Source organism: Vicia villosa, linkage group LG1, assembly GCF_029867415.1.
Source record: "Vicia villosa cultivar HV-30 ecotype Madison, WI linkage group LG1, Vvil1.0, whole genome shotgun sequence".
Lineage (NCBI taxonomy): Eukaryota > Viridiplantae > Streptophyta > Magnoliopsida > Fabales > Fabaceae > Vicia > Vicia villosa.
In genome coordinates, this window is record NC_081180.1 from 75,670,546 (window position 1) to 75,695,493 (window position 24,948).

The window sequence follows — 24,948 nt, forward strand, 5'->3', positions numbered from 1 at the left end:
TTCGAAATCCATAGACCCATTTATAATGAGTCTTTACATTCACTCACCAGTTTTAGCTTATTGTTTTATTTTGCGTTTCTGTTTTGGGCATTATGGTAGAGATGCAGATTTTGTTTTAAGTTTCTGCCTTTTGATTTTGATATATGTGATGTTTACTCGTGAGTTGTATCTTTGAAATTTGTGGAAATTGATGTTCTCATTTTAATCGTTATGACCTTTTGTTGATTCTAGAGGCAACACAACTTGATCTCCATCGTCATTTCTATACCCTTAGGGCTGGTGTGATAGAGGAGGTTCCTGTCCAGCGTGATAAAGAATTTGGGTTTGTGAGGTTTAGTACTCACGCGGAAACAACTCTGGCAATTAAGATGGGAAATGCCCAGTCTTATCTCTGCAGAAAACTAATTAAGGTGAGTTTTCCACATTGGCAATTGACATGCTTTTATAACATGTGCTCAATGAATTATAAGGAATTGCAATTAGTTTGTATCTCTACTAATTATTTATTATTCATGAATATAATTTGCACCATTCTTATTGCCTCTGATATTGTTTGTGTTTAAATACAGTGCTATTGGGGGAGCAAGCCGACTACAACTAGAACTGCTTCAAATCCTTTTCCTCCACCTACTGCTGCACCTTTGCCAAGTCTTTCCGCAACTGATATTCTGACCTACGAGAGGAAGATAGCAATGAGCAAGATGGGTGGTGTCCATGATGCATTGATGCATCCCCAAGCGCAACATCCTCTTTAGTAGGCCACAATTGGAGCAAGCCAGGCGATATATGACGGCGGGTTCCAAAATGTAGCTGTTGCACAACAAATGATGTACTACCAGTAAAATATAATAAGCTATCTCTATCTATCTGCATGCATTGGTCAATGGTATATATGATCAAGGTGATGTTGCTGGTTTTATCCAGCTTTACGGTCTTCCAATAAGAGTCTGGGCAAATTGCAATGCTTCAGCAAGGCATTTAATTTAAGTGTTGATTTCATTTCAGATCATGTATTTGTTTGTAATAAGACCGCATGTTTTATTTAGTTAGGTGAAATAATTGTCTTTTATCCGTTATTTCAGTTCTGGTTATTTAGGAATTGGATTATAATCAGAGAGTAGTTTCAATTGTTAATGGATCATCTCCACTTTAACAAAATGGTTGCAAATGTTAAACTAATGTTATCAGTTAATAGATACTCATGGTTGATGAATTGAATTGAATTATTTTGTTTTTGAATCTAACGACCAATAGTATTACTTTTTCTCTCTTGATAATACCACTTTCACGATAATATATCTTCAAATTATTTGTCAAGACAAACATGTGTTTTTCAATTTCGTGTGTGTGAGGAAACTGATCAAATTTCTAACATTAGACCAACATTAAAGCTTCATCCGGCATATGAGGTATACAACAACGAAGTTGCACCACAAATATCTTATCTCTTCAATCTGTCCCATACATTCACCCTATTGGGACAAGGACATAAAAGTTGTTACCAATTTTTCCAAGAAAATAATTAGTTAACATATATTAGCAATGCATGAAAATCAGTTCATAACAATGTACCCTTCCAATAAAGCATTGTGACATACTCATTCTTGCTTGGTTTGACTAGATGTAGAAAAATATTATAAGATGGTCTTTCAATTATTTAGTTTGGGTATGTTTAAACTATTTAGAAAACTGATAGAGATGTAATTTTAAACATCATTGCATATTGCATTTATTGATTATTAATCTATTACAGTGTCATGACTCTTATGTATGTAATTTTTTATAACTTTTTCAATTTTAACCCAAATTTAATCTTTTACTGATATCTTTTACTAATAGTTTTTTTTGAATATTAACGGAAACAAATTTGAAAGATTAACAGGAACACAAAGTTATTGATCAAAATAATTAATATTAAAGGGAACACGGACTTACGGATTAAAATAATGAATATTAACGGGAATGTGAAGTTACTGATCAAAATATTAAATATTAACGGGAACAAATTCGGAATATTAACGGCAATACAGAGTTACTGATCAAAATAATGAATATTATCGGGAACATGAAGTTACTGATCAAAATATTGACTATTAACGGGAACATGAAGTTACTGAATATAATATTCAATATTAACGAGAACATGAGTTACTGATCAAAATATTTAATATTAACGGGAACATGAAGTTACTGATCGAAATATTGAATATTAACGGGAACATGAAATTACTGATCGAAGTATTGAATATTAAAGGGAAAATAATGTTTATTAATCAATATGAAATATTGAATATTAACGAGAACACGAAGTTACTGGTCGAAATATTGAATATTAAGGGGAAAATAATGTTTATTAATCAATATATCCTAAACTTTGGCCCAACCTATTGAAAAGAAATTTCTATATTTTACACATTTGTTTTTAGGACATTTACTTCTACAATAATATCTATATTGAACGAAATAACATTTTCCCTATCATCTTTTATTTCCCTCAATCACAATGCGCGAAAACGACGGATACCCGTGCGAACGCACGGGTAAGACACTAGTTATTTATATTTTCAATGCATTTAATACATATATTTTGGGTAAAAACATATCTTTTTACTTTATTAAACAATGTTTAACTTGCCTTTTTAATCTCTTAGGCACTCGTTAGCATTACACTTTAAAATAAAATGGATCTGTTTAATATAATTTGATACCAATAGATTCTACGGTATATATAATATTTAAGTTTAGATCTAATAGAATTCACATGAATATTTTTACTAATGCTGATTTATAAATTTAAATAGTTTTTCTTTTTTTTTTTTAATCATTTTTGTCAACTCAATTATTTGTTTAAAACTTTCTTGAATTAATCTAATTTGAAATGAATTGGGTCTGCCTAATTTATATATATGTGAAATTGGATTTAGATTTTTAGATTTAGTAGAATCTACATGCTAAAATGATAATAAAGAGCATTTTTGTGTTGAGTAATTTTTAGGAAATTGTATTTTAGGAGTGGTTGGATATGTTGTTTTAGAGTAGAATAAAAAATTGTTCAACAATATAGAAGTATGCATTATACCCTGTGTTATGTGTTTTAAAGCCCTAAAAAATTGCTCAAGTTTTTCTTAAAAGGGTAGGGTCAATGTCATTATTAATGGAATGAACACAATAGGGATTTTGCTATATCTCACTAGCTTAAAATGCGGCTTGATTGAGGGTGATTTCACGGGTTGAATAAGAAGAATCACGAGTAGGTTAAGTTAATTTAAACACATGGGTGGAATTAAGTTGCGATCAGAAAAATCTTGAGAGTTCAGTAGATGGAAGTAGTCATGAAAAGGAATATGAGATGAATTGAAGAAAGATGGAGTTGACAGGATAACTAAATTGTATGGTGGATTTCTTTTCGACTCGGTCATCCATCTCGTGTTTGTCTTTCATGAATTCTTCATCAGAGTTTGGATTTGCATGTTAACTAAGAATTACAAACCAAAATATGAGTTAGTTTTACATTTAGAACAGGGGTGGCTGTTTGTGAGCTTAGTGGATTGTTTGCTAATGTATGGATGGTGAATAAATGGGGGTGGTTTATAGAATTGGATATGAGTGTAGTTTCTTTGTATTGTTATCAGTTGTCACCAATTTGATGTTCTATTTAGTGAAGAAGATTACTTTAAATGTTTGTACAAACTTTTTTAATTATCATTCTTGTTAGAGTTTTTTTTTTTGGATTTTTTCCAAGATAAGAATTAGGACATATGAATTTTCACCCTTTTTTATAGTTCTTTACACTAAATGATCTCTCTGAAATGACACCCTTGTTTCTAGTTCCTTATTGTCATCTAATTCAAGTGTAGCACTAGGGGAATGTACAAGTGGTACTATAAAACCTGAATTTTGGTGTAATTTTATCCAAAATTAACCATAATGTATATATTTGTAACCATTGTTGGATAAAGTGGAGTGTTAAATTCCTTTGATTGGCAGTAAATTACAAGCACTAAATATGAGTCTAATATGAAGAAAATTTTATTTTTCCATGGATCAAATCCACAATAAATTATTGTATCAGTTCTTATACATTGTCGAAGGGATGGAGTAGAGACATCAAATTTAAGCTACTTGTATGGGTTTTATGGTTGTCTACTTCGTGCTATTTGTTGAGCAATTATTTATCAACTAATGCCTAATTTTGCCCTATTTTTTTTCATTTCATTTGTCCTTTAAGGCTTTCATGCTAGTTGTTTTAGCTCGGTCATATATCATATGTAGGGTTGGACAACGGGTTGGGTTGACGGGTTCGGACCCAAGACCTCCACCTAACCCAAACCGCGGGTAGCAATAATATACCCATTTTTGCCCAATTTTATATTCAATTTAGACGGGTTTGGTTTACGCATGTTCGGGTTATTATGGAGGGTACTTCGGGTTATTGGATTGATCTAATATTTAAGCCCAAAAATATTTAAATTTATTTAATATTGATTTAATACTTACTAATTTATTGTAGAGTCCGTAATATGCAACTTTGGCCATTATATATTACTGATTTAATATATAAACTAATCACCACATATTAAACTTGTGTTTGAAAAACTATTCACTACATAAATTAATGGGTTAATACCTATTTTACCCCCTGCCATATGGGGCGTAGTTGAAAAATCCCCCTGCCAAAAAAAAAGTTTCAAAACATGCCTCATAAAATTTCAAAAGTTTGCATTTGAACCTTTATCACGCCACCTCACTAAAAAGTCTGATGTGGCAATTTTTTTTTAATTTTTTTAATTATTTTTAATGACATGGTTGGGCTTAGGTGGCATTTTTATTATTTATTATTTTTTTTAATTCCACGTGGCATTTTTAATATTATTTTATTGTTTGGTTTTAAGAATGTTTAATATGAATGCTCAAAAAATTGTTCCTAATGGGTGTTGAACCCAGGACCCAAAGCAAACATGCCCAGCAGCTTTACCACTAGGCTGCTTGTCTCTCTTTGTTCAATATTTACCTTAGCATAGTTATAATATTACTCTATAATGTTAATAACTTTAATAGTTAATTTCTAACATTAAACTAAATTTCTAATGTTAATTAAATTATAAAATATAAACTAAATTAAACTAAATATTAATTATTATTTTATAATTTAACTAATTGATATTGTTTTCATAATAATTAGCATTATTAATTAACTGTAAACAAATATTATTACTAATAGTTACTAATTGATATTGTTTTACAAATAGTTACTGTTATTGTAAAAATAAGTAATTGTTATTTTATAATTTAACTAATTGATATTGTTTTCATAATAATTAGCATTATTAATTAACTGTAAACAAATATTATTACTAATAGTTACTAATTGATATTGTTTTACAAATAGTTACTGTTATTGTAAAAATAAGTCTTCATAATTTAACTATTAACAATTAATATTATTGTAAATTATAATTTACGTTATTAGTATTAATATTTATATTAGCATTAATAATTCTAATTTAATATTAATTAAACAAATATTAATTAAATAATAAAAATATTGTAAATTAAATATTTGTTGATAATTTAAATTAAATATAAATATTATTTTATAATTTAACTAATTGTAAAATATAGTTTAATTAATTGAGAAAATGCGTGGGCATAAGAATTAGCGTTAATTAGTAAAAAAATATTATTTTACTAATTTAACTAATATTTATATATTTTATTTTATATAAATATATAAATATTAACGCTAATTAGTAAACAAATATTATTTTGTTATTTTATAATGAATTTCTTAATTAATAGTTTATAATAAATATTAATTATTATTTTATAATTTAAGTAATATTAATTAATAACATTAACTAATAACTAATACAGTAATTATAAACTAATAATATTTACAATAATTAATTATGAAAATATTAACTAAGCTATTAACGTAAATACAGTATTATTATAAGCTAGCTAAGGCAAATGAATAACAAAAAGGAACACGCAGCCTAGTGGTAAAGCTGCTGGGCATGTTTGCTTTGGGTCCTGGGTTCAACACCCACTAGGACCAATTTTTTGAGCATTCTAAAAACCAAACAATAAAATAATAATAAAAATGCCACGTGGAATTAAAAAAAATAATAAATAATAAAAATGCCACCTAAGCCCAACCATGTCATTAAAAAAATTAAAAAAAAATTGCCACATCAGACTTTTTAGTGAGGTGGCGTGATAAAGGTTCAAATGCAAACTTTTGAAATTTTATGAGGCATGTTTTGAAACTTTTTTTTTGGCAGGGGGGTTTTTCAACTACGCCCCATATGGCAGGGGGTAAAATAGGTATTAACCCTAAATTAATTGCAAATTTGCCTATTATACACATTGATTCAAAAAAAATTCAAATTACTATAACATTATCATTTAAGTTGTCATGTATTAGCTTACTCTTCCAAAACAACCAATATGTAGTTGTACACAATAATTAATACTCTGTACATGTAGAATGACAACTAGTTAATATAGTTCTTTCATCAAACCTTAGAATTATAAAATATTACTAAAATAATTATCACTACACCAAAGGGGGAAAACACACTTACACACCTCAATAGAATGAGAGTTATTAGTATCCAACAAAATAGAAATAGAGAGAATGAGAAAAACAGCTACTCCCTTTAGCATCGTTTTTATAAAACATAATAAAAATCACACTCAGTTTTGATTGGGTGAAAAATTGAATGATTTAGTGTCTGATTTAACAAAAAGGTAGAAGAGAATAAGAGAGGTTACCTTCATTATCTTCAATATTTCATTTGTGGCTTTCTCTTTTTCAGCAGTGAAACACAAAAATATCAATTCCAGTTGAGAAATTTAAGCAATGTTAATTAATTAACAAATCTTAACAAATGCAATATTGTCAATTTGAAGTACAGAGATAGAACGTGTGAACCGATTGATAATTATCGATGAAAACAACTACGTATCATACATTTTTCAAGTTTATCCTTTCTTTCAACAAAAAACTCTCCTCCTGTTTTAGTTCAGCTAAAGTGTAATACAATTAGTATAGTCAAAGAGATATGTTAAACATGTAACTAAAGACAAAAAGGAAAAAACACTTATAGTTTACATAAGTTGAGTAATATTATAAATTTAGATTTATGAAATGTTTGTATCAGTTTATACAAAGTTTTACTAACCTTTTTTTCTTTAGAGTTTTTTCTTAGAGGTTGTAATACGGTGAACTGACTTTTAAAGAAATGTCGCGGTAAGCAAGAGTCGCCACCAACTTTTATTTTATCCAATTGGGAAAGGCATAAAAGAACAGGAAAGACCTTATTTGAAAAGAGATTGAGTTCGGGGGGTAGGTTATGCAAAGGGAATGTGTAAGCACCCTTTGCATCCATGGTTATCCATGGGCTCTTAATTGCTTAGCTCACTTGTTTGTTTGAATTATTTGAAGAGTGTCGTGTGTGTTTAGAAAAATACTTTGAATAAGGACTTTAGCTTATGAATAAGCGTAGCCTTTTTGAATTGATTTGAAAAGGAGGTGTGAAAAGTAATTTGAATTTTAGAGCAAGTAATTAGTAGCAACTACCCTAAGTTTTAAAATTTGTTCTTTTAGCTTTTCAGGGCTATCCATACCATAAGAGGGTAGCAAGTCCTTTTATTGGATGTAAAGGGTCATCAGAGTTATCGTTCACCATAAAACTGTCCCTGCCATAAAGAGGGCAGGTAGTCTAAGGGAAGAATATAATAGTCATTTAAGGCAACATGCGAGGATACCTTAGCAATTGGGACAATCATCATGTTTTACCGAGGCAACTTCGAGGGACTAGATCTCATATGATGATTTAAACAATTTAGGCAACCTTTGCTTTAGGCATCATCGGAATCGAAGGACTTGACTATTTTCACAAATTAAGGCAACAGGCAACAGTAATAAGGCAACAAAGCAGCAAGAGGAATTACCCTAAAGGTGTGTGTGTGGCACAATCAGGTGATTAGATTCGGATATTTTATCTTATAATTAGTGAGCTAATTTATTTTAAACAAGGCTGGCACTCCCTAAGATTACTAACCACGCAGTTAAAAACAAATAATTAAAGGCGGAATTTAAAAGTTCTACGCTATTACAATAAACACCTGCAGGCAGTTATTACAAGGCTTTGGGGTAGTTACATGACAGAGGAAGAAATGAGCGCGAAAATGAAAACCTGATTCATTGAGGTGGAGGTTTATGGTGGAGCAGCGCGTTCTGGCCCTTTAGACATGGAATTAGCGAGATCAAGTGGAGGAGATTGAGGATGAATTCACGAATATCCACGAGAATGGATGAACAGCTCGAATGTATCGATTTCTACGGCTTCGACGACTATCTCGCGGTAATCTCATACTTCTTCTTCGATGAGGTGATGTCGATTGAATGGTTAGAAGCATATCTGTTTGATGATATCGCGGATACTGAATCGTGTTCCTCGGTGTTGTGAATTCGGTGAAAATGATGTTTGATAGCTGTATTGAACCGGATGCGATTTGGTTGCTGCGCTTGGAGACGGATTATTGAAGATTGGCAGCGTCTGGGAGGTGCTTGGTGCGGGGCGATTTGGTTCGTACGACGGTTGGCTGCGACTCGGTGTTGATGCTGTGTGAATTGATGGAGATGTCTGTTCCGATTGTTGTAGTCGCAGTGTTGAGTTATTCGCTGAATTGTTGCGATTTGTGATGTGTTGGAACGTTGAACGGAACAAAGTGGATGCCGTCAGTGTGGTGTTGTTCTGGTAGTGATTTGATGGAACTGAAGGTATTGGTGTTTGTTCCGATCGGCTTCATTGGTGGAGGGAGGACGTCGGTGGCTTGGGCGGCAGCGTGACTGTGTCGGTGAGAGTTGTGGATCAGCTCGCGGTGATCCTCGAAGCTACTTCTTCTGTATGCCTTTTAGGTTGTCTCTACGAGCCGTCGTCTGAGTTTTGTTCCCTGTTCTTGTCTCTTTTCCTGCAAAAACAAAACAAACTACACACATAGTTGATTAAGAAGAAAGTTTGAATGGACAAGTCGGAGACAGATTCATCGGCGTCGAAGTTAAGTTTGTTGTTTCATGGTGACATTGGAGAGTAGAAGGACAAGTTTGGATAACAGTTTCGTCGGGGCGGAAAAATGGTGGCATAGTGGAGTTTGTTATGGTATAGTAGGCGGTGTCGTTGCGGAGAGGCTCGAAGGGCTTCTTGATAGAGCTGTGTCGGCGCTGGGTTGGAAGGCGGAGATTCAGTATTGCTCCGATCTGATCTAATTCTTCTTCCAGGTTCTCGAATCCATCTATTTCTTTTAAAACCTGTTACAACAAATACATGATCTAAATTTGCCAAGCATGAAGAACAATCAAGTGACTTCAATTTCAAAGTTTATACTAGGCCCATCAACAACAAATTCATAACAGCAAAATCAGTGCACAAAAATTTGCAGAAGGAATACAACAATACTCCCCCTTAATCTTGGCCGGAAACGGGTATGCGAAGGTTGCGTTTTGAGTCAAAGCTTCACAGTTCTCGCGGTTTTGCATCGATGTTCGTCAGAGTCTCTTGATCTTCTCTTCCGTAATGGCAACCTGTAATCAAAATTGAAAACAACAGCCAGATACAAAATTGAATGCTTTTTGTTTACGATCCAAGCTCTTTTTTCGTACTTCTGTTTTGATTTATTTGTGTACAGGCTTGCATATAAATTATGGAGGATAAACATATGGTATGATGATGAATACACGTCAAGGTTTATGTTAAAAGAATGCAAACATTTAACTCAAACAGATATACAGCGGAAACGCAACAGCAGAAGCGCAAGTTGGATAACCGTGTCCATCTCTATATTGTGTTCAATTCCTACAAATGAAAAACATCGTTAAGACAAATATGTGACAATTAAGCGTTAGTGGCTGTAAGTGTAAGTGAAGGTTAAGATTGTTAGTGTAGAAGAAGGTTTTGTATGGTTGTTGTGAAGGACTGATAATTGTGTGGTTGTGGATAGAGGTAGCAGACAAAAACACGGGGAAGTTGGTGATAAGGATTAGTATGTACGTGGAAATTAGGATCCTCCTCTTTACAGGATTTTGTTCCTATTTATAATATACAAAATTAGGTTAACCCTAATAGACCATAATTAATTAAAAATAACCAAAAGTCCAAACAAAAGAAATTATCTTAATTGAGTTTTTTATGATTATACTTAACTAATTAAAAAACTAACCTAAAATATAAAAAAGGTGTAGAATTTAAAATCTTTTTATTTTTTATGGAAAAGTGAAAAAACTATGAAAATTAATTGTAAATAATATAAAAACAATTTTTTTGTGATTTTAAGAAAAAGTAATTTAAAACGGAAATTAAATTAGTAACAAATAAAAACGTCAGTAGTGGGATTCGAACACGGAACCTCGCGCTATTGTACATTTCACGCTTGAATTCTTACCACCTGTGCCAACTCATTTAGTCGAAATAAAATGGCGTTTGTAAATATATGAGGGCAAATTTTGGGGTATGACAGAGGCCTACAAAATACCAAATTTCAGAAGATTAAATTTGAGACATTATATTTTAAGTGTAAATTATTGTAGACAAATCTGTGATCAAATAACACAAAAATACAATAATCTTCAACACAAATCAGAAATAAAAGTTGAGTATACCTAGGGATTTCAAAACGGGTCGTGACCCGCTCACCCGACAAAAAATGACGGGTTGGGTTGAGATTTAGGGTCCGCTAATCTTGCCTTGCCAAAAAAAAAAACCTCGTTAGCTAAAGACGTAACGGGACATGTTGATCCGCCTAGTCCGCTTGACTTTTTTAACTATAACATGCTTTTGGAACTATAACACATAAAATCCTTAATTTCCTATTATTTGTTGGACATGGTACCAATAATCTACCGTAAAATACATAACAACAAAGTTTATGTTTGAAAAAGAATACAAGAAAACATTTATATTAATCGGCATTTCTCAATTACACATTGGATGATATACACACATATAATATATCCAGACACAATACATATTAGAGAAAATAAAAATGAGAAAATATTTGAGTTAATATGTTTGTCTTAATTAGACACCAGAGGATAATAATAATAATAATAATAATAATAATAATAATAATAATAATAATAATAATAATAATAATAATAATAATAATAATAATATTGAATCTTGATCACAACCATTATAATTTCTCTAATTTCTTGGAGTACATACAATTTTCTTATTTACAATAATTCTAACAATTTATAATCCTACTTGATGTTCTTTATAATATATATCACTAATGAAAATATATCAAGACATATGACTTGGTTAGTGCTAAATTATGAATGTTTGGTTAATGCAAATTGTGCATGAAGATATATCTGTCAGAAAAGCAATTTACAGTGAGATCCTCGCTAAATTATCAGAAAAAATGAGATATGCACTAGGTTATATTGGAGTTTCAAATTGTATAGCTATCGAGATGCTTAATTTTTTTAAGCAGAAATTGTTAAAATGATGTTTTACAAAAAATCTAAAAATAAGGGAAAATCTAATTGAAATGTATAAGACCTATTAATCTATTAAGAAAATTATAAAATAAATAAACAAAGGCGAGCAAACTTGTCGCTCGCCATCCCGTTACCTTGGCCGGACAGACTAAATTTTTAAGTCTAATTTCACTTGGAGGGCTTAAGGCGAGGCGGTCCAGACGATCCATTTTCCACCCCCTAAGTTTACCTACAAAAACAAGAGGAGCATCACCATCAACAGGTATTTCCATAGTCCACAGGAACAACCATAAAATAACTTCAATAGAGTTGTCACCGATAAAAGCAATATCGTTAACCTGCAAGAATGTTGTGAAAAGGATGCCTCAAACAGAGTATAATAAGGAACACAATAGGAAAGCAAGAAGAACAACAAGGAATTGGTTATAACTGTTATTCTTTACTTTCTCTTCAATCAAGATTACAAGTGTTACAAGAATAACAAATAACCCTCTCACCCTAATTTATGATTTGCGGTATGCAATGGTGAGAGACTTGTATGTTATTTATAATAAACCTAACATATTAAACTAATGGACTTTTTTCACAAATACCTATTACAAGCCAACTTAGGGTACAAGCTAACTTAAACAATTAGACATAACAAACAGGCCCAACTCGAAAGACTAACAAGCCTAGCATTTCGACTAATACGTGTTAGAACACCTTTGCCTACAACACACACTACTTCGACAGCAGCATGCGAACAAACTTTGACCTCATGCATAGATCCTGTCGAACGGGAAGTTATTCTTCGACCCACTAGAGCTCGATCCAATTCTCACAAATCTCCACCTTGGATCAAACTCTATAACATCAAAGAACAAACTAGCTTTCGTCGTGCTGCTTTATCAACTGCATATAGTGGATAAACTTGCAACTCGACAATGTCTTGGTGATCATATAAGCAACATTATGATCTGTCGAAACCTTTAGCACTTGGACTTCTCCACACTCAATTACTCCTCTCACGAAATACAACCTCACATCGATATGTTTGGTTCGCTCATGATATGTTGAGTTCTTCGACAGGTGTATAGCATTTTGGCTGTCGTATTTAACAGTGATACCTCGACCTTGAAGTTTTAGCTCCTTCGCAAAGCCTTCAAGCCACAATTCTTCTTTCACAACTTCAGTTAGGGAAATATACTCCGCCTCAGTGGTTGATAAAGCAACAACCTTCTGAAGTGTTGCTTTCCAACTAATTGTTGTGCCAAACATAGTGAAAATATATCCATAAATAGATTTTTTAGAATCCACACAAACCAATAAATTAGGACTCTACCATAAATTATGACTCTATTTCGAGACCCACAAACCAATAAATTAGGACTCTATCATAAATAATCAGAGTCAACATATCCTTCGATTACTGCTATACTATCTTCACCCAATACTCCACCATAAATTAGGAATATATTTTGAGACCCATTTATGTACCTTAGAATCCACTTCAATGGTTGTCAGTGAATCTTTCTAGGATTTGCCATGTACCTGCTTACAAGACTTACTATATATGCTATGTCGGGTCTAGTACAGACCATAACATACATCAAAGAACCTACTACATTAGAATATGAGATGCTATTCATATAATCTCTTTTGACATCAGTACTAGGATATTAATCAATACTCAGCTTGAATTAAGGGTTTGTCGGAGTCACAACAGGCTTTGAATTCGACATACCAAACTTGTAAAGAATCTTCTGTAGGTATGCCTCTTGAGATAAGCATAATTTTGATTGCTTTCTATCTCTTCGAATGTCAATCCCAAGAATCCTGAATGCAGCTCCCAGATCTTTCATATCGATCTCCTTATTGAGTTCATCCTTCACCCTCATCACATCTTCGACATTGTTGTTTGCTATGAGAATATCATCCACATAAAGCAACAACATAACAAATGAATTACCAGGTCAAAATCAGAAGTAAACACAATGGTCGAACTGGCTTCTAACAAAACTTATGTGTGTCATAAACTTATCAAATCTCTTATTCCACAGTCGAGGAGATTATTTCAGTCCATATAGAGATTTATTTAGCTTGCACACATAATCTTCCTTCCCTTTTTCGACATACCCTTCAGGTTGCCTCATCATGAGGATCATTTTATCTAGATCACCATACATGGACGTAGTCTTCACATCCATCTGTTCCAGTTCAAGATCGAAATATGCCACCATGGAAAGCAACATTCAAATGGACCTATGCTTCACAATTGGAGAAAACACGTCATTGAATTCGACACCTTCTTTCTGAGTGAAACCCCTTGCGACTAACCTTGTCTTGTATATTTTTGACGCCACTCCTTCGATTCCTTCCTTAACTTTGAAAATTCATTTACAGCTGACTAACCTTGCCCCAACAGGTTTCTTGATCAGTTCCCAAGTGTGATTATCATAAAGATATTTATCTCATCATTCATGGCCTTCAGCCATTCGGTTTTATTTCGACTTCTCATAGCTTCTTTATAGTCTTTAGGTTCTTCGTCTAGAACCTCACTTGCACAGATTAAGGCACAAGCTATAAGATCTGCATACCCAAGTCTCTGAGGTGGCTTGATGACTTTTCTCGACCTATCTCTTAATAATAGGTAGTCATCGACAATTTCCTCAACTTCCACAGCATCTTCTACTTCTTCTTCGACTTCATCTGGGATATGCAATTAAGCATCAAGATTCTCCACCTCAACAAGAATCTCTACATGTTCCAGCTCTTCGTCAAATATTTTGCACTTCGACCAACATCATCAGTTTTCTTAAAAGCCATTTCAGCTTCATTGAAAACTACATCTTGACTGATGATATTCCTCTTATGACCTGGCTTTATGCACCATAGCTATAAGCTTTGATTCCTTCAGGGTATCCCATGAACATGCATTTCAAAGCTCTGGGTTTGACCTTGTCTCTCCTAATGTGAGCATAGGCTACGCAGCCAAATACTCCCAGTTTGTCGAGATCTGGTGGATGTCCCGACCAAACTTCTTCATGTGTCTTCATATCTAACACAATCGAAGGACATTTGTTTATCAGATATGTTGCTGTCGAAACATCCTCAGCCCAAAACAACTCCTTTAACCCAGAACTAGTCAAGATGCATCTGACTCTCTCCAAAATAGTTTGCTTAAAACTTTCAGCCAAACCATTTTATTATGGAGTACTTGCAGTAGTTTTGTGCCTTACAATACCAGAGGCAGCACAAAAACTGTCAAACGCCTCATTGCAATATTCAAGGCCATTATCGATTCTCAACCTCTTGACCTTTCTGTCAGTTTGGTTTTCGACCAGAGTCTTCCAAATTTTGAAATTCTCAAAAGTTTAATCTTTAGTCTTCTGGATGAATACCCATAATTCTTTGGAATAATCATCTACTATGGATAAAAAATACCCCGTTCCTGAATGTGATGGACACCTTGCAGACCCCCAAAGATCAACATGGATGTAATCAAGGGATCCATGTGTTATTTGTTTGCCTTTGTTGAACTTCATTCTGCAAGATTTTTGAGTTCACATGGTTCACAAAACTTCAGCTTTTTGACTTTGTCTCCACCAAGCAGATTTTGTTTTCCCATTTTGACCAGACCCCTTTCACTATCATGGCCAAATCTCATGTGCCAAATATATATTTTCGACAAAGGTTTCGTGGATGTAACATTTGTCGACCCCTTGTAACTTCAACCTCCAGGGTATACAAGCCTTGTTTCTTCACGCCTCTCAAGACTTACTTCGACCCCTTCATGAATTTTAGGATACTTTTCTCTTCTTGGAAAACATATCCTTTCTTGTCGAATTCACCAAGAGAAATCAAATTTCTCTTCAAATCAGGAACATACCTAACTTCAGTCAACAACCTTATTGACTCATCACGGAGCTTGAATCTCACAGATTTAACACCTACAATCTTGCAAGCTTTGTTGTTTCCCATCAATACAAATCTACCATATTAATCACATAATTCCTCAAACAAGTCTTTGTTTGGAGTCATGTGCCAAGTGCAGTCTAAATCCATAATCCACTCCTTACTCGAGTCACTGCTTGAAACCACAAGAAAATCAGATGATTCGAAATCATCTTGAACAATGGATGTATTGCCATTATCCTTACCTCCACGATCTTTCAGGCATTCAGGACAAGCCTTTATTGTGTGACCCCCCTTCTTACAATAATAGCATCTAATACCAGATGCTTTGCCACTGTAAGACTTCTTCTGACTTTTGCCTTTCTTCTTGTCGAACTTACCATCCTTTCGCAAGAATTTTCCCTTAACGGCCAAACCTTCACCAACAGTCAAAGGTTTATGCTCCTTTCATTCGCTCAATGTCTTAGGATACATGGATGATTGAACTTCTTCAAAGGTCAGGGACTCCCTTCCATATAAGAGAGTTTCTTTGAAGTGAGCATGTGATCGAGGCAAAGCACACAACAGTAACAACGCTTGATCTTTATCATCGATCTTCATATCAATATTTTCAAGATCAAGAATCTTCTTGTTGAACATATCCAATTTCTTAGACAACACTTTATCTTCAATCATATTGAATAAATACAAAACTTGCTTCAGGTAGAGTCGATTTACCAGCAATTTGGTCATGTACAAACTTTCAAGTTTCACCCACAACGCTGACATCATTGTCTCCTTTGACACCTGTCGAAGAAACTTATCACCAAGGCTAAAAAAATTGCGATTTCGACTTTCTCTATCATGGCCGTCTTTTCTCTTTCTATTAACGCAACGTCCATAGCCGTCGCTCCCTTCAACGCTTCCAAACAACTCTGTTGGACCAGTAGGGCTTTCATCTTCATGCGCCACAAACCGAAATCGCTCACTCTGGTGAACTTTTCAATCTCATACTTTGTTGAAGGCGTCTTCTCCATGCTCACCACACCAATTTGTTGTGAAAAGGAAGCGAATACAGTATAATAGGGAACACAATAGAAAAGCAAGAAGAACAACAAGGAATTGGTTATAACTGGTATTCTTTACTTTCTCTTTAATCAATATTACAAGTGTTACAAAAATAACAAATAACCCTTTCACCCTACATTAGGATTTACAGGATGCAATGATGAGAGACTAGTATACTATTTATAATAAACCTAACATACGAAACTAATGAGTTTTTACACAAACACCCATTACAAGCCAACTTAGGGTACAAGCTAACTTAAACAATTGGACATAACAAACAGGCCCAATTCTAAATACTAACAAGCCTAGCATTTCGACTAATACGAGTTAGAACACCTTCGAATACAACATGCACTACTTCGTCAACAACATGCAAACAAGCTTTGACCTCATGCATAAATCTTGTCGAACCAGAACCTACTATTCGACCCACTAGAGTTCGATCCAATTCTCACAAAGAACATACAATTGCAACATTATCTATTGGACAAAATAATTTAACTTAATCTCCAAGAATGTAATAAGTTATACTAACCTATCTTTTTCTGTTAGCAAGGACACAATTGAAGCAAAACTCAACAAATGCTGTTACGTAGTAGCCTAGCTAGTTTCTTTAAAATCCAAGGGACAAAATATAAATATATATTCTTCATCCGGCCATGGAGCAGTGGTATATATAAGTCATATATGACTCCAAAAAAAACATACATTAATTATTAAAAAATAATAAAGTAATAAGTAAATAATGATATACATACATCCATTTCAAGCACAACCAAAAGATTTGGCAGAGACTGTGATGATGAGACACCCGATCATCCTCTTGCTGCTGAAGATATTTGTTGAAACTCTAAAAATAATGAAATAATTTTTTTAGAAAGATATAACTATACAACAATACAACATCTTATTTATTCAAAATAAAGTAGTAATTTACCTGTTACAATATCTTCTGAAAGCTTAAAATCTTCCATGAGGTTTATGTCTTGGAAATAGGTAAAAGAAGGCCTTAACCAATTCTGGATGCAAATTAAAGCAACTGCCATTTCAGCAATCAGTGAGCTCCTATAGGTTTCTATGACTCTCCTTCCTGTGCTAAAAGCACTTTTGAAAGCAATAGTAGACACTGGTGTGGCTTAAATATCTTTAGTCATTGTAGAAAAAAATAGGATATTCAAATGAATTGTGTTTCCACCACACAAGAATGTCAAAGTTAAGATCCTCATCAACACACTTACTAGAATTATAACCCTAAAGCTCAAATTGTTGATCAAACAAATCTTGTTCCTCTAAATGTTGCTCAAAAGCATTGACTCTTTCCATAAGTGAAGAATGGACAATAACTGGGGTTGTTTCATCATCAGAGACATTGTTTCCACCACTACCAAGAGGTTTTCTGGAATTATGTTTTTGGTGATAAGCTTGCTTATACCAACTATACAACTTATGTAAACTCTCTTTAATGGATTTCACCAACTCACTACCAAAATTTGATCCAACTCCATACATTTCCTTAAAAGTCCATCAATATAACTCAACTTGTATCTTGGATCAATAATAATACTAAAATATATCATCTTGTTCATCTTATCAGCACTCCCTCAATATCTAGTATACTTTTCCATCACCGCCCCACCCAGATTTGCAAAGCACCATTTAAGTTCATAGTAGCTTGCTTTAACTCATGATAAAAGGTAGACACTTTGTGAAAACAAGTATGCACACTCACGTGTTGAGAGGTGAAAAAAATCTTAGTTTCTTCATAGAATAACTTTAGAAAAGCTTTAAAAAAAACCCTAGAAATGTCCCAATCATCACTACTAGGGGGATTAACTTTTCCAAACTCCATATAGCTCGGATTTTCATTCCCGAGCTTTTCAAAAGTGAGTTGAAACCTCTCTATAACCTCTAGCATTAAATATGCCATGTTTAAACAATTTGAAACATCGAGACATACTAATTTTTTTGTAAGTTATTCCAGCAAATTTAGTGCATTATTTAAACTTGTTTGCATTATGAGGTGAGGACTTCACAAATCAAACAACATCCCTAACACTAGTTACAGATAAACGCTTATCTTTCAAACCCTTATTTACCACCAAGTTCAAAATGTGAGCAGAATACTTCATATGAAAACATTCTCCATCCCTTATTAACTCATTCATATTTGCTATTTTTTCTTCAAATATGTCACACCAACATCATTTGTAATATCATTATCAATACTTATTATGGTTGATACATTCCTAATTCCCGAATCCCTTATCACTTTTTCAATCTTCCTACCTACAGTGTCACCCTTGTGATTTGGAATTACGGCGAAACTTATAACTCTTTTTTCACACTTCCATTCATTAACCACAAAGTGGACCGTAAGGGTCAAGTAGTTGAGATTTTGTATAGAAGTCCAACAATAAATAGTAAGTGCTACCCTATTGCAGTCTACTTAAAAAATGCCTTTAATTTTTGTTTTTCATCTAAATGTAGCAGAAAATAGTCCCTAGCTAATGTGCGACTAGATGGGATGGTGAATTGGGGCTGCACATTACTTTAGAATAAAATTTAAACCCTTCACCATTTATTGCATCAAATGTTTGCTCGTCTATAACTACAAAACTGACAAAGCACTTCTATAAGCCTTCTTGTCAAATCTAGAGCTAACTTGAACCAATTTACCATCTATAATTGGGTATGTTATAACAGTTTGTATGGGGTTAGTTGACATAACAAGGGGCATCTTAGGATATTTTTTAATATGATGGTTCAAGTTGGTGGTGCTCTGAGTCCTAGGGTGACACAAATATTTTTTTGGCAGTTTTGGCAAGTTGTAGTGGGTGCGTCAACTAAGCCTATGTTTGAAAACTAAGTAAATTGCCGGTTTCGCATGTTTACTAGCCAATTCACTGATATTTTTAGTAGTAGGTAGGAGTAGCTTTTGTGCTACCGTGGCTTTCTACCGTGATTTAAACATTTTCCAAATATAGACTTAGTCATCAGGTGATATAGTAAAGTGTTCCCAACAAGAAATTGATTGCCTAAAACCACTTGCACTAGATTTCCTCTTCTTTGCAGATTGTGTATTAACTAATTCAGGTGCAATAATTGCAGTTGTTGTAGCTGAACCAACTTCATTAACTGGTATATTTTGATTATGTTGGCGTCTTGATAAAATAATGAAGGAGCCATTATCAACAACTACCAATCAATTAATCAACAATTAACAATCCTAATTCACACACTACTAATCAAGTAGTCTCAATTAAACAATCCCAATTCATAACATACAATCCAATTCATACACAACAAGTATATAAAAAACACTTCAAAAATAAATTTCAAAAACAACTTGCATACAATTATTCATCACATTATCTTCACTTTATTAGTCACATCATAATTTCATTTTTCAATCATTAATAGCATAATATCATTCAGATTGTGCAAATTTATTACAATGCTCAATTCTCATAATCGCCTTTTCATACTGAGATTAACATATCATGTTAAAGACTTGTTTGTTCCACATGCGTACCTACTAGTACCCACCTACATGCAAGTTACTGGAATTTCTAAATAGTTCTGAATTAGAAGAAGTTCTAAATAATTTGCAAATAGGAAAGTTATGGCAAATATTAAGCAAAAACAATACTTTCAGCAAGAACTAAGAAAACAAGTATAAACTATTAGAGAAAGATTAAGAGAGCATTGTAGAAGAAGATGAGTTATTTTTGTTAGTATTAATTGAACTTAAAGAGCAAGAACTAAGAGCATAATCATTTGCCATATCTTAAAACTATTTAGAATATTTCAATTGTGCAGAGATTTTATGTTCATAATTTACTAGTTAAAAATATTTATGATCTTGTATTCTTAGTTTTAAGTTAAAAATCTTAATAAATTTCAGCAAGAACAAGTTACTCAAAGTTCTAAATAGTTCTAAGTTAGAAGAAGTTCTAAATAATTTGCAAATAGGAAAGTTATGGCAAATATTCAACAAGAACAAAATTTTCAACAAGAACTAACAAGACAAGTATAAAACACAATCCCAATTAAACCACAACTAAGCACACATAAAACACTTTAAAACTCATCTTGAAATCAGAAAACTGGCCAAAGACAAACTTAAAAACACTTATAGTTACATTATTTTTGCTATAAGACTCCTTCCATGTTATATTATCCTTGATCCATCTATACACAATTGTTTGAAAGCTTACAACACTCTTTATGTTCAAAGCCTTAATCACTTGTAAACAATGGGCCGAAATAAGTCAAATAACATGCATAAATTCATCCCCCGTCTATATAAGTTGAAACTTGAAATTGTGATTTTGGTTGAAATAAGAGTAAAGCAAGAGAAAGCTAGCCAGGTTAGAGGTCAGCTCAACCTCTATAACAATTTTATAGATGATTACCAGCATCATGCCAATGACAGAATCTAGATTACTTGGGACAATAGTAAAGTTGATTTGCAGTTTGTCCTAAGTTCTGATCAGCATGTTCATTATGGTGTCTATGATAAGTTGGGTAGTTTAAAGTATTGGTTAACTGCAATCTCTGCTCACAATCAGCTTGATAATAGAAAGGCCTTATGGAAGGATATTGTCAATCTGCACCAATCTATTAGAGGTCCTTGGTGTGCTATGTGTGATTTCAACAATGCGGTTAGGGCTCAAGGTAGAATTGGAGGTAGGATGGTTGTTGAAGCAGAGTACAAAGGTATGCAGGAAATGATGCTAAAATCTGGATTGAGTGAGATGGACAGTGTTGGAAATTACAATACCTGGAGTAATAAACATGTTACAAGTATCATCTACTCAAGAATTGATAGGGTGCTTGGAAATGTTGATTGGTTCAATGGCAGCATGGATAAAGTCCTGAAAATTCTCCCACCTAGTGTGTCTGACCATGCCCTTTTGTGTGTGGATGGGAAGGTTCATAAAGGCAATAGAAGGTTAAAATACTATAACTGCATGGCTGATATGACAGAATATGAGGAAGTGGTTAGACATAGTTGGAATAAGCCTCTACATGGGGAGCCTATGCTTGTCCTTTGGAGTAAACTTCAAAGACTTAAACCTGAGCTTACTAAATTCAGTAGATCAATGTCCAATGTTACTCAAGAGTTGGAAAAAGCCAGAAAGGAGCTAGAGATATCTCAGACTAATCTTACTAAAAATAGAATGGATGCTGAGGCTGTGGACAAAGTTAAAGAGTGTACTGATAGTGTTATAAAATGGAATGAGTTAGAAGAGAATATGCTGAAGCAGAGAGCTAAGATTGATTGGCTGAGGATGCATGATGGAAATAATGCTTATTTTTATGCTTCAATAAAAACTAAATATCAAAACAAGAGTATGCAGGTTCTGCACCAATGTGATGGGACTGTTTTGACTGAAAAAGAAGATATTCATAATGAGGTGATGACCTATTACAAGAACATTATGGGGACAACTCCATCTACCCTTAAACATGTGGACATTGAAGCCATGAGAAATGGAAAGCAAGTTACTAAGTCTCAAGGGGATACTCGTATTGCCAAGGTGACTGAAGAGGAAATTTATAATGCTTTAAAGGGCATAGGAGACTTGAAAGCTTATGGTATTGATGGCTATGGAGCCAAAAATTTTAAGTCCAGTTGCCAAATTATCAAAGATGATGTGATGGCTACAGCTCAGGACTTCTTTAAAAAAGGTAATCTGTTCAGGGCTTTCAATGGCACAATAGTTACCCTCATCCTTAAGAATGTACAAGCCAAGATTGTGAAGGAGTACATGCCTATAATAGGTTGTACTACATTCTACAAAATTTTTTCCAAGGGGATGACTAATAGACTGGGTAAGGTTTTACAAGATGTTATCCACCAGAGTCAGACAACTTTTGTGCCATGCCAAGTTATCCATAATCACATTCTTTTAGCTTTTGAGTTAATGAAAGGTTATGCTAGAAAGGGCGGGACCCCCAGGTGCATGATGCAGATAGACATACAGAAGGCCTATGATATGGTAGATTAGAATTCCCTCGAGTGTATCTTGCAAGAGATTGGGCTGCCTAGCAAATTTATTAGAAGGATCATGAAAGTGGTAACTACTGTTAGCTATAGATTTGATATCAATGGTGATTATTCTGATATTTTGCAGGTTAGGAGGGGTATAAGGCAAGGGGACCGTATTTCCCCTTTACTGTTTGTGATTTTGATGGAATACATGAATATAACTATGGCAAAGATGCAAAAGAATCCAAACTTTAATCATCATAGTAAATGCAAAAAGCTGGCCATCACTCACTTATCATTTGTTGATGATGTCCTTCTGTTCATTATAGGGGATATTAAATCTGTGGAGATGATATTGAGAGCTTTTAATAGTTTTCTGAATCAACAGGTTTGACTGTGAATCAAAGCAAGTGCAAAATGTTTTGTGGAGGAATGAAGAATGATGTTGCTGCAGTCCAGAACTTGACAGGTTTTGCTGTAGGTCAGTTGCCCTTAAGATACTTGGGAGTCCCTTTGTTGTGTAAGAAGTTGAATTTGAATCATTATCTACCTATGGTGGATAGAATTACCAGTCGTATTAGGCATTGGACTGCCAAACTGCTTAGTAGAGCTGGTAGAATCCAGTTAGGGAATACCATAACCACTGCCATTGCACAATACTGGATGCATTGTTTTCCTTTGCTAAAGTTTGTTATCCATAAAATTGATGCTCTTTGTAGGTCGTTTGTTGGGACAAGTAAATCTGAAGTGAGCAGAAAGAGTCCTTTGGCTTGGAAGAAAACTTGTAGCCCTATCCATCAAGGAGGACTGAATATTATAAATCTGGAGGTGTGGAACTCTATAACTCTACTAAAGTGCTTATGGAATTTATGTATGAAGCTGGACAATCTTTGGGTTAAGTGGGTACATGTGTACTACTTAAAGGGTGTAGATGTTCAGACAGTGTGCATTCCAAAAACATGCTCTTGGATCTTGACAGCCATTATCAACAAGAGATCTTTTATTCCTCTGATTCACCTAATCAGAACATGGTACCTCCTCTGATGCCAACTGGATTTTTGTTCGATCAATGACAAGCTGTCACACATAATGTTTGATAACGTGTAAGACAATTCGATATACAAAAGGCGAAAAAATAATAATACAATTATAAATAACACATATAATTGTTAACCTGGTTTTGTGCAACATCACATACGCTTGGAGGGCATTGATCTAATGAAATAAAATTCACTAATCAGACGGTATCATCTGAACTCTCCAAGTCCAGTGTCCTTTTCCTAAGACTCTCCTAAATTTTGACACAAACTCCCCTGAATCTAAGACCCATCACTTTCTCTAAAACACTCTCTCAAGTGTTTGCAAGATAACTATTATACGTGGCATGATAAATCTTAATTACAAACCAAATACTCTATCTTTCTCAATTAAGAAAAACACTTAAGAATAGAGTATTACAAGCAAAAACAAAGACTCAATGAAAAGAGAATACGACGCTCTAAAAGTTTCAAGAGGAGAGTCTTCAAACAAAGAGAATCATCTCCTTAAATAGAAACCATAATTCAACGGAAAAGCCCAATAAGATTTTTGACAAAAATCAGTTGAATATAAAAAACACAATTCCAATCGTCTTCATTAAACGCCAAATTTGAATATTTACAAAATCAAATCTAATTAATTTTTTTTAGAAAGATTTAAGATATTCTAGAATCTTTACCAAACAATTCAAATTGAAAGGAATTTTCAAATAATGCGCTTTTAATCACATTTATGATTAACTAAAAAGGAAACAAGTTAAATAAAGTGTCGAGGCGATATTCAAGTAAATAGAGCACGCGCACCCGAGTCAAACAGAGACATGGTGTCTCACACTAATTTAAGACATATTATTTAACATGTTGCCTATAAAAATATGACAATAAAATGTAATAACACGTTTCGATTCTTTATAAAACCCGTCATTGAGCGCTCTATATTATTGGAAATATTTTCAATTAACTCGTTCGCTTCGTCTTTAAATTTGCTTCTTATTGTGCCTCAAACCAAAGCATTTAAAGGCATACGAGTTTGAGCACTCAAGCCTTGTGCAATCACATGCATTTGAATGAATCATATTATCTAGATTATGTCGAGGCATTTCTTTAAAAGTAATTTGAATTTTTTCCATGCATCATAAAAAAAAGGGTTAATACCTATTTTCACCCCTGCCATATGGGATGTATTTGAAAAACCCCCCTGCGAAAAAAAAAGTTGCAATTATTACCTTAACAAATTTTAAAAGTTTCAACTTGAACCTTTAGCCAGCCACATCATCAAAAAATCTGACGTGGCGACTTTTTTTTAATTTATTATTATTATTTTAATTGCATGACTGGCTTATGTGGCATTATTATTATTTTTTTATTTAATTTAATTCCATGTGGCATTTATATTAATATTATATTGTTTAGTTCTTAAAATGTTAAATCTCAAAGTTTAAAAACTTGGTCCCATG

At 33.5% G+C, this 24,948-nt stretch overlaps 2 protein-coding genes across 2 annotated transcripts; both read left to right on the top strand.

Moving 5' to 3' along the window:
• The first annotated feature begins 266 nt into the window (after positions 1-266).
• Positions 267-842, top strand: LOC131609856 (oligouridylate-binding protein 1C-like). Its single transcript, XM_058881674.1, is given in 2 exon segments — positions 267-410; positions 570-842. Coding segments are annotated over 2 exon segments (315 nt in total). The 5' UTR covers positions 267-368.
• Positions 843-20,715: 19,873 nt separating this feature from the next.
• Positions 20,716-23,498, top strand: LOC131646218 (uncharacterized). Its single transcript, XM_058916332.1, has 4 exons — positions 20,716-20,829; positions 20,935-22,464; positions 22,600-22,717; positions 22,843-23,498. The coding sequence occupies exons 1-4, from the start codon at positions 20,716-20,718 to the stop codon at positions 23,496-23,498; spliced, it is 2,418 nt and encodes an 805-aa protein (XP_058772315.1).
• Positions 23,499-24,948: the final 1,450 nt, after the last annotated feature.

Excerpts from the sequence above, each read along its gene's own strand:
- LOC131646218 (XM_058916332.1), top strand. The coding sequence starts at position 20,716 with ATGGGCCGAAATAAGTCAAATAACATGCATAAATTCATCCCCCGTCTA. Across the intron at positions 20,830-20,934 it reads AGCAAGAGAAAGCTAGCCAG|TTTGTCCTAAGTTCTGATCA; the intron begins GTTAGAGGTCAG and ends GTTGATTTGCAG. Across the intron at positions 22,465-22,599 it reads TACAGAAGGCCTATGATATG|GTTAGGAGGGGTATAAGGCA; the intron begins GTAGATTAGAAT and ends GATATTTTGCAG.